Source organism: Myotis brandtii, unplaced genomic scaffold, assembly GCF_000412655.1.
Source record: "Myotis brandtii unplaced genomic scaffold, ASM41265v1 scaffold294, whole genome shotgun sequence".
Classification (NCBI taxonomy): domain Eukaryota; kingdom Metazoa; phylum Chordata; class Mammalia; order Chiroptera; family Vespertilionidae; genus Myotis; species Myotis brandtii.
The window spans coordinates 506,274-517,252 of record NW_005361238.1 but is presented as its reverse complement, the minus strand read 5'-3'; the positions used below and the strand labels follow the sequence as shown (position 1 = coordinate 517,252).

At 45.5% G+C, this 10,979-nt stretch overlaps 1 protein-coding gene across 1 annotated transcript in view; it reads right to left on the bottom strand.

Moving 5' to 3' along the window:
* Positions 1-1,953, bottom strand: part of INO80B (INO80 complex subunit B) — a 2,485-nt gene extending 532 nt beyond the window's left edge. Inside the window, exons 1-5 of the mRNA XM_014542244.1 lie at positions 1,879-1,953; positions 1,452-1,644; positions 1,125-1,243; positions 802-971; positions 3-197 (exon numbers count right to left, since the gene is read on the bottom strand). Coding sequence (XP_014397730.1) covers positions 3-197; positions 802-971; positions 1,125-1,243; positions 1,452-1,644; positions 1,879-1,936 — 735 coding nt within the window. The 5' untranslated portion in view covers positions 1,937-1,953. The remainder of the gene's footprint in view (positions 1-2; positions 198-801; positions 972-1,124; positions 1,244-1,451; positions 1,645-1,878) is intronic.
* Positions 1,954-10,979: the final 9,026 nt, after the last annotated feature.

The following is a 10,979-nucleotide window of genomic DNA, read 5'->3' as shown; positions in this document are numbered from 1 at the left end:
GCGGTCTTGGTGAGGCGCTCGATAGTCTGGTTCTTGTGCTCCTCCGCCCGCCGCGCCGCCTGCAGCCGCCTCTTACGAGCCCGCTCCTCGCGCTTCAGCAGCATCTCCTCGGTGAGGGCGGGGGCCGGGCAGCCCCCAGCCACAGGCAGCGGCAGCATCGGGGAAGACTGACTCTGCGCCTTCTGGAGCATAGCTCGCTGGGGAGAGACAGGTGGTGTCAGAAAATCAGAAAATGGAGAAGCGAGGTCTGCAGGAAGGGCCAGCAAGGGTCACAAGGAGCGCGGGCCTTGGGAGGAGGGTGGGAGGAGTGCCCTTTCCAGGAGCCCTTACTACTGCCTCCTCCCCCGGGTCTCCAGACTTTCAGCTTTAGGTCCTTGACTCTCAAGGGGAAAAGTATTAGTAATGTTGCCTGCCTGCCCTGGGTACCAAATTCTCTGCACCATATTTCTGAGGATTTTTGTTGTTAAATCTTTATCTCATTGAAGCATCCATTAGATAAGTGCTTAATTCCTGAAAAGCTCCTCTGGTACTGGAAATGTTAGCTCTTCAAAGAGGTCTTCCCTCCCTATCTAATGTTTCTTTCCTACCACTTTCTGTTTCATCACCCTATTTTTTTAAATAAACTTAACTGCTTTTTAAAATTATTTCCTTATTTACCTACACACACATGAATACCAGCTCCATGAGAACAGAAAAGTGTCTTTTCCCCATCAGTGATTGCCCAATGCCCAGCAAAGTTCTTGGGACATGGAAGATCCTCTCTAAATATCTGGTAACTGAATGAAGAATGAACCAATTTACCTGTCGAGCAGTGAGCAGCCGTTCGTTGATCTCCTTCTTGAGATCCCCATTGTCATCTAGCTCTCCCTTCTCCAGGGCATCCAGCCACCTCTGTTCCTCCTCTTCCTCCTGACCCCCTAAGTCCCCCGACAAATCTCGAAGTGGGGAGGGGGACAAATTACTATCTTCATCTGGAGAGATAAAAGTAGAATTGTTCAGGTGGGGCACCCGAATGTGGCCAAGTTAGTACTGGAACACTCAAAATTCCCTCCCTCCTCTGAAGTAACCTCCCTTTCATCAGGTATAATGAGGAACCCTTTTCCCCACCTCCAGCTCCTTCTCACCCAGCCAGGCACGGTACTGCTCAAGGGGGACTCCTTCCATTGGTTCCTCTTCATTGTCCACAACCATAAGGGGAGAGGGGGACCGGGGCCCCTCAGGGATCACAGTGAAGGTAGGAACACTGCAGAGAAGCAACACCACTCTGTAAGCGGGGCCAGTATCTTCCTTCGGCTCAGGAGCTACCTCCAGCTGTCCCCCCACCCTCTAGGTTCTTCCTGGGCCCCCAAGTCACCGTGTCCATTCTATCTTCTGGGAAGCCCAGCCAGCGTCTCTTTTCTTTGCCTCCTTCTAAAGTTCCCCAAGTAAAACCTTGGTTCCCTTGGCCTCACCTCTTGGTGCCCAGGACCTGCCCACCCAGCTTGATTTTGAGTTTGAGCTGGGGCTTGGCAGGAGACGGCTGCGTGGGCCCAGCTTCCTCTTCCTGATGGTGTTTTTTCTTGTGTTTCTTCTTGTGCTTCTTGTGCTTTTTCTTGTGCACTCCGTGGCCGTGGGCACCCGCCAGACTCAACTCCAGCGCCTCCCCTGCGGAAGGAGAGCCTGTCATCGGTGTGAGGCAGGAGTGGGGTAGTGAGAGCCCCGAAGAACCCAGTTTCCCTAAGGGCTCCCACTCTTCCCGCGGTACTCGTTGCTACCATAGCAACAGCCCCGCCTTCCTCCTCCCACCTGTGGCCAAGTACCTTGAAAGCTCCGAGAAGCGAGAAAGGAACTCCTTTTCTGCAAAGGAACTCCTAAGTTGCTTTATCGACCCGCGCTTACCTGGCTCAGGGGCCTCCATAGCCCCAGAGGTGCTCCCGCGCCGCCACAGCTTACTCATGGGTTCCTGCTAGGAAAGGGGGCTGGAAATGATCAGGGAACAGGCAGACATGCCTCTTCCGCCCCGCGGAAGAACCGATTCCAGCAAAATAACCGGTACTTCCGGTGCGTAGCAACCACGTTTGTGCGGGGTACGCATTGACGCTAGAATCGTCCCTGAGAAACAACGATCCTCCCAACCAAAGTTCCGGCCCCTCAGTCTGGGACAATTCAAAAGGCTCGGCTTTCCTTTCGTTCCATCTCTCCGTGGCAGAACCGGTGCCAGCGCGGGCGGTATGACTATTACACTCCAGCGTCGTGAGCGTATGCTCCCGGCCAAGTTCGGGGCTAGGCAGTGAGGACACCAGGATGATGTGAACACTCTCCTCTGCCTTCGAGGAGCTAGCTCATAGCTCGGTGGAGGAGAACATAAACTAGGTTGCCCGCAAAACGGCAGAAGTGCTTAACAGCACAAGTCCTACGAGCAGGGCAAATACTTAGTGTTTAAGCCTAAATTCTCATCAGTAGGGAAATGGATAAATGAATTATGGTGCATCTGTGCAATGTGGGGCACCATGTTGCTAAAAAATTAAGAGTGATAAGTAATTGATAAGATTGACATGGAATGTAGATTCTAGTAGGTGATAGCATTGGAAACAATCTAAGTGTTCTCTAATGAAACACCAATATAAGTTGGTATGTGGATTTGGCACATCCATACCATGGGAGGCTATGTTACTGTTAAAAGAAACGAGGCCCCAGAAGGCTACCCAAGAAACGGATGGATGGCTGAAGGGAGGCTTGTTTTTCATAAAATACCCTGTTGTGCCTATTGAATTTTGCATAAAATGTGTATGTTTAAGCTAATTTAAAAAACACAAGGTAGTTCTGTGTGTGTTGATATAGGAAATAAGCAAGTTTCAAGATGATGTAATTCCATTTAAAAGACATAATAGCCCTAACCGGTTTGGCTCAGTGGATAGAGCGTCGGCCTTCGGACTGAAGGGTCCCAGGTTCGATTCCGGTCAAGGGCATGTACCTTGGTTGCGGGCACATCCCCAGTTAGGGGGTGTGCAGGAGGCAGCTGATCGATGTTTCTCTCTCATAAATGTTTCTAACTGTCCTTCTCCCTTCCTCTCTGTAAAAAATCAATAAGATATATTAAAAAATAAAAAAAAGACATAATAACTCTGGCCGGTGTGGTTTAGTTGGTTGGGACTCATCCAGTGTAATAGAAGGTGGTGGGTTAGATTTCTGGTCAGATCCCGAGATCAGGAAGCAGCCAATTCACATCAGTGTTTCTCTCTCTCTCTCTCTCTCTCTCTCTCTGTCTCTCTCTCTCTCCCTCTCTAAAAATCAATTTAAAAAATTTTAAAGACATAATATGCTACTATATACATAGAAAAAAAATCAAGGAATGTATACTATCCTGTTAATGGTGCTTATCTTTAGAAGTTGGGGGTCAGAGAACTTTCACTACCCAGATCTGTAAGGAATTTTCTTACAGCCAGTGTATATCACAATTATAATTAGAAAAAAAAATTACCACCTATATACATATATTTAAATATGTCTGAGATGTGTAGCTGAACAAGGTAGCAACAGTGAACAAAGAAAGAACTGATTCAAGAGATATTTCCTTGATAAAAATGAAAAGGAATCCATGAGCAATTATATATGGGAATTCAGTCAGGAAGAAGTCAATGTAATATAGTGATTGATATTTGTTAAACGTTTTTTATTTTTATTTATTTTTTAATATTTTATTGATTTTTTACAGAGAAGAAGGGAGAGGGATAGAGAGTTAGAAACATCGATGAGAGAGAAACATCGATCAGCTGCCTCCTGCACACCCGCTACTGGGGATGTGCCCGCAACCAAGGTACATGCCCTTGACCAGAATCGAACCCGGGACCCTTCAGTCCGCAGGCCGACGCTCTATCCACTGAGCCAAACCGGTTAGGGCTAAACGTTTTTTATTGATTTTTAGAGAGAGAGGAAGGGAGAGGGAAAGAGAGATAGAAACATTGATCTGCAGCTTCCTGTATATCCCCTGTGGGGGATCAAGCCCAAACCCCGTCATGTGCCCTGCGGGGCATAGAACCAGTGCTCAGATCTATGCTCAACCACTGAGCCACACCAGCTGGGTGATGGTGATTAATATTAAGAGTAAGACAAGCCTAGTATCAAATCCCAGTTCTATCACTTGTTACTTATGTAACCTTGGGCTCAAGGTTATTTAAGCTTTCTGAACCTCAGATTCCAGCTTTGTAAGATGGAATGAAGTAGGATCTATCTACTTCATAGGGCTTTTTCAAGGGGTAAAGCAAATCAAGAATGCAAAGTACCTAGGGTCGTATCTGGCACATAGATGTTCAATAAGCACACAACAACAAGAATAGTAAACAAAATATTTCTAGCCCAAATATTTTTGGGGAACAAGGTGTTTTAAATAAAGATAATATAGGGACAGAAGCAAGTAAGAAGGGAAACATTTAGTGTTGCCTAAGGTAAATTTTTTAATGAAGTTATTATTTATTTTATATTTTTATTGATTTCAGAGAGGAAGGGAGAGGGAGAGAGAGATAGAACCCGGCTGCCTCCTGCCCGCCCCTTCCGGGGGATCGAGCCACAACCCGGGCATGTGCCCTTGACCAGAATCGAACCTGGGCCCCTTTGGTCTGCAGGCCGACGCTCTACCCACTGAGCCAAACCGGCTAGGGCACCTATGGTACATTTGAAGTGCCTGTGGGAATGTCCAAATAAGATGGACCACCGAGAGAAGCCAGTGCAGAATGTTGAGTGGTGGGTGTCATCAGCATTATAATGGTGGTCCCTAAAAGGCTGGGAACATAGACATTCCAAAATGAGCAAGTAGATGGAGAGGAAAGGATTGGGAACAGACCTGAGTGGGCACCTGTCCTGGCTGGGCAGGCAGAAGGAGAAGAGGCTATGTTGAGAAGAGGAGGTCAAGAGAGGCAAGAAAGGCATGCAAGGGCAAAGGGTATCGCCGGGGAAAGGCTGTGATCAGCTGTGTACAGTTCTGCAAAGGGCAGGCTGAACTTTAAGAGCAGGATACATTCTAGCAGGATGTGAGGACAATAGTCCTGTATCACCAGAAGTTAAAATGAGGAGTCACCTGTAGTTAGAATTAGAGTTGATAACCTGCTTTTATATCCCTGCTTTCCCTTGATCCCCAGGGCAGCTCCCTAAGGAAGATGCTGCTGTTCCCTCATGAGGAGACTGAGGCTCAGAGAAGTTAAATGATTTGGCCAAAGTCACGTAGCTAAGGAGTGGCAGAGCCAGCCTCAAACTGAGGCTTCCTGACACTGGGTCCAGTGGTGTTTCCTCCACATCCTGATACCCTGCGGGGAGGAAATGGCGGCAGCAAGCAGCCACTGGCTTCATGACTTTGTTTTTAGTTTTGCTTTGTTTAGAGTGGCAGAGATTTGAGCATGCTTGTAGGCAGAAAGGAAAAACTTCTGCTGAAAGAGTTCTTGGCCTTATTTTTAAAATATAATTTATTTGGAAATAATTTCAAACTCACAGAAAAGTTTCAAGAAGGGTACAAAGAACTTTATCTCCTTAAGTAGATTGTTCCGTTGTTGACATATATACCATTTTCTACCTTACCCCATTATCATTCCTTTTCTAATTAATCTGAGAACAAATTGTAGACATGATACTATTTCAACCTTAAATATTTCACTGTGTTTTTCTCAAAACAAGTACACTGTTCTACAACCTTGGGGCCACCCTCCCAATCCGGAAATTAACATCGATACAGCACTGCTGTCTAACCCACAGACCCCGCTCAAATTTCACCAACTGCCCAACTTTACCTTTTCCTTTCTAGCCCAGAATCCAAATTCAGGATCATGCATTACTTTTACTTATCATGTCTCTGATCTGCTCCCCCTCCCCCACCTTTTACTTATTTTATTTTATTTTAAAAAATATGTTTTTATTGATTTCAGAGAGGAAGAGAGAGGGAGAGAGAGAGAGAAATGTCAATGATGAGAGAGACGCATCGATTGGTTGCCTCCTGCATGCGCCCCGACTAGGGCCAGGGATCAAGCCTGCAACCGAAGTACATGCCCTTGACTGGAATCGAACCCAGGATCTTTCAGTCCTCAGGCCTATGCTCTATTCATTGAGCCACACCCGCCAGCCCCCTCCCCCTTTAAAAAAATATGTTTTTATTGATTTCAGAGAGAGGAAAGGAGAGGGAAAGAGGGATGCAAACATCAATGATGAGAATCATTGATCCACTGCCTCCTGCATGCCTCCTATTTGGGGATTGAGCCTGCAACCCGGGCCTGTGCCCTGACCAAGAGTCGACCCATGACATCCTGGTTCATGGGTCAACACTCAACCACTGAACTACACTGGCCAAACTCTTTGATATGCTTTAATCTGGAACATTTCTTTTGTGTCCTTGGCGGTTATAGAGTACAGGCCTATGATTCTGTAGGATGTCCCTCAACCTGGATCCATCTGGTGTTTCCTTATATCTAGACCCATAACTTCTCGGTAGTAGTACTACACAAAAAATGATTATGGTGTATTCTTTCCAGAGTGTGGCCTCAGGAGGCCCATGATGTCAACCTACCCCACTATTGATGATACTAAACTTGATCACCTGGTCAAGGCGGTATCTGTCAGTTTTCTTCACTATAAAGTCACCATTTTCACCTTTGTAATTAATGAGTATTTTCTGGGGAAATACTCTGAAACTAATATGCTGTTCTTCATCAAAAGTAATGCATGATCCTGAATTTGGATTCTGGGCTAGAAAGGAAAAGGTAAAGTTGGGCAGTTGGTGAAATTTGAGCGGGGTCTGTGGGTTAGACAGCAGTGCTGTATCGATGTTAATTTCCGGATTGGGAGGGTGGCCCCAAGGTTGTAGAACAGTGTACTTGTTTTGAGAAAAACACAGTGAAATATTTAAGGTTGAAATAGTATCATGTCTACAATTTGTTCTCAGATTAATTAGAAAAGGAATGATAATGGGGTAAGGGAGAAAATAGTATATGTCAAGGCTTAGTATCCATTGATAAATACAGTATAAATCAACACTACTTTAACAATTGCCAAATGGTGTAATAATCTTTTTACTTCCATTATTCCATCTACTGTGAAGTTGGCATTCTACTGTGAAGAAGAGCTTTCTCTTCTTACGTTCATTTACATATGTATTTATTTATATCAGTAAGGATTCCTGTCTCAGTCAGCAGGTTGTAATACATTACCATCATTATTTATTTTATGCTCAAATTTGTCTCAGATTTGGTCAGTGGGCATTTCTTTAAGATGGCTTCTGTGTCCTTTCGACATGTCTCCATCATATTTTGAGCACTTTCTTTTACTTCCTTGCACTACAGAATTATTTGGGCTCATCTTGTACTTTCCCTAGATAAGGGGTGGGAACCAAGGGAGGCCAGGCAGGAAGAACACGTTACCGAGGTTACACCAAGGTCACACCGGATTCCCACCGCAGGCATCTACTGGTGAGGATTTCCCACTCCTCATGGGCTGCAGGTGCAGTAATGATAACTGAACTCTCCTGGATCTTGTTTTCACTCATTCAAGATTCAAAGTCCAGTTGGGAGCATTCTAGTTGGTTGGCTTAGGCTAAGTGCCTACCTCTGGGCTCTGAAGAGTGGGAGGGAGGATGAATGTCCTACAGCTGCCAGCCAGAAAGAGGGTAGAGCCTTAACTTGCTAATATTATTCACAGTAGGGGACTGTGCAGAAATAGGAAGATTATTTGAACACTGGGTGACCAACACCCCCTTCCCCCCAATATCTACTTCATAGTTGGAGATCCGCAGCCTCCTACTAGAGATTGAGTCATAAGCTAAAGAAAAGGTTGGAAAGATTATGCACCAAACCATGCTGGTAAATGTTTAACACAAGCTCCGGGGTGTGCGTTGGGGCCCTTATTTATAGTGTTCACCTATTTCTGTTGTGTAAATAACACTTCCACCATGGCCAACTTCAAATGTGAGTCAAGACAGAGCTGGGAGGAGATGTGCAGTAGGTCACCATTACATAGCAATTGCACCAAACAGATACTATAGATGTAAACAACCTCAAGAGGTAATAGGAAAATGCAGTAAAATAATTAGGAGGCGATGGATTTTGCTTTAATTAATTAATTAATTTTGTTAATCCTCACCCCAAAGTATTTTTTTCCATTGATTTCCAAAAGGGAGGGAAGTAGGGAGGGAAGGAGAGAGAGAGAGAGAGAGAGAGAGAGAGAAGAGACACATGAATTGGTTGCCTCCCTAACTCGCTCCAACCTGTAGGGATTGAACCTACAACCCAGGTATGTGCCCAGGGATCTGAGATCCTTCAGTTCTTGAACTGATACTCTAACGGTTAGAGTTCTCAACCTTCCTAATGCCGCGACCCTTTAATACAGTTCCTCATGTTGTGGTGACCCCCAACCATAAAATTATTTCCGTTGCTACTTCATAACTGTAATGTTGCTACTGTTATGAGTCGTAATGTAAATATCTGATATGCAGGATGTATTTTCATTATTCGCGACCCACAGGTTGAGAACCGCTACCACAGAGCCACACAGACCAGAGCTCACTTTGTTTTAATGAAATTTATTTAGCCCTGGTTGGTGTGGCTCAGTTGGTTAGAGTGTCATCTCATATACCAAACGGTGGTGGATTCAATTCCAGGTCATGGCAGCTTATGGATGTTGCTCCCCCCACCCCCCTTCCCCTCTTTAAAATCAATGAAATAAATAAATTAAGTTTATTTAGTTGTGAATTTTTAATTTAAATTAAACCTGTAACAACTGAAATGCACAATTCTGGAAAATTCAGCAGTTGTCTCTCATGAGCCAGTGTGAGGTACCATACTATCCTGGTGTTTTTCTGTGATGGTGGGGAAGGCATTTTTACTCATTTATTTTTTTAACTTTATATTATTTTTAAAAGGTAGGGTTAGGAGTGTTTAAAAAAACTCTATGTGTGTTTTTATGTTGTGTGTGTGTTTTTTTAAATTTCAGAGAGAGGAAGGGAGAGGGAAAGAGGGATAGAAACATCAATGAGCATCATGGATCAGCTGCCTCCTGCATGCCCCCTACTGGGGATAGAGCCTGCAACCCTGGCATGTGCCCTGACTGGGAATCCAACCATGACCTCCTAGTATGGGTTGATGCTCAACCACTGAGACACACCAGCTAGGCTCTGTGTGTTTTTATTTTTTTTTATTTTTTAAATTATTTTTTTAATTTTAATGAACTTTTAATGATTTTTAAAATATTTTATGATTTTTTTTAGAGGGTGGAAGGGAGGGAGGTGGGGGGGGGAGAGAGAGAGAGAGAGAGAGAGAGAGAAAACATTGATGTGAGAGAGACATGGATTAGCCCACCGGGGCCAGGGATCAAAACCATAACCTCCTGGCTCATAGGTCAATGCTCAACCACTGAGCCACCTTTTCCAGTCCCAGGCGAGAAGGAGAAATGTCGGCTATGTGTATTTTTAAATAAGAATTTTAATTTATTGTGTGTTTACCACCCAAACTCAGGTCTCCTCCTGTCACCATTTATCTCCCCTTTACTCTAAAAAGATATGGACCCAGAATTTTTTTTCAACAATCTTGCTATGCTGTAGAGCAGCGGTTCTCAACCTGTGGGTCGCGACCCCTTTGGGGGTCGAATGACCCTCTCACAGGGGTCGCCTAAGACCATCGGAAAACACATATATAATTACATATTGTTTTTGTGATTAATCACTATGCTTTAATTATGTTCAATTTGTAACAATGAAATTGGGGGTCACCACAACATGAGGAACTGTATTAAAGGGTCACGGCATTAGGAAGGTTGAGAACCACTGCTGTAGAGAGTGAAGTCAACATGGAGGAAAGAAGAGCGAGATGATGGGAAGAGATGGGATCTCTCAACACCAAATGAATGCCTGGGTCAAGCCACATCCAAGTGACCTCTTACGCCATTTTAGTTCCTTAAGGTAATAAATTTCCCCTTTTGCTGGAGTAATTTTAAGTCAGGTTTTCTAAAAGAATCTATATATATAAAAGGCTAACATGCAAAGTGTCTTCATGGGAGTTCAACCACGAGACTGGGAGTTCTGTTGCTCACTATGATGTGCGCTGATCACCGGGGGGCAGCGCGGAAGAAGGAAGGCCCTGGCCAGCAGCCGCTAGGGACCCTACCCAAGCACCAATTTTGTGCACTGGGCCTCTAGTATTGAATAATTTGCCGTAGCAGAGCTATGCTAACCTGGGCTCTTTAAAGCCAAAGGCAGGCATTTTTCTGGCTCCATCCCATGTGCTATGAAGGAGCCCCACTTTCTCTCTCTCTCAAGTTCTTCCAGTAAGTTCTCCGGTCCCCAGGAGACTCCTCATGTGTGGTCAGCAAGTCCATTCTCTGCCATTTCCTTCTCTCTAACCGGGCTCTCTGGGGTGAGGAGGGGCCCCCTTTTTCTGCAGAAGCAGAGAGTGGTAATCCTGTCTCAGCTGACCCAGCAAAAACAGTTGGGAGATATCCACTGTGGATGCTGCTATATCCTCCCCTTCTTAAGGCTCTTAAGGTCTGGGTCCAGGGAGCTGAGGTCGCTGGTGCCCCCTCCAAGGGCACGAGGACGCTGCACCTGCTCCTTTTTCTTCTTAGCTCCACTTAAGGGGCACTTGTGCTGCGCCAGGCACAAGGCTGGGCATTTTACCCTCATTGTCATACGTAATTCTCATAGCCACCTGGGGATAATTACTGCATCTCCACTGAACAGATACGAAAACAGAAGCCCAGAAGTTAAACGTCTTTCTGAGTCAGGGCGTCGGTTAGGAAGTGCCAGAACAGGTTTCCCAGCCGTGCCCCTTGACTTGTGGCCGTTAGGGAAGGGAGGATAGTTGGGAGGAAGCCTAACAAAGGAAGGCGACAAAGAAGGAATATTTGGGACTGTAGGAAGTCGAAAGGGTCTGCTGGGAAGCTGCTTACAGGTGAGATTAGACTGGAGATGCTTGCGCCCCGGGCGATCCACGTGGGGCCGGGATTTTCCGTGCGCAAGCAGCCAGGCAGGCCAG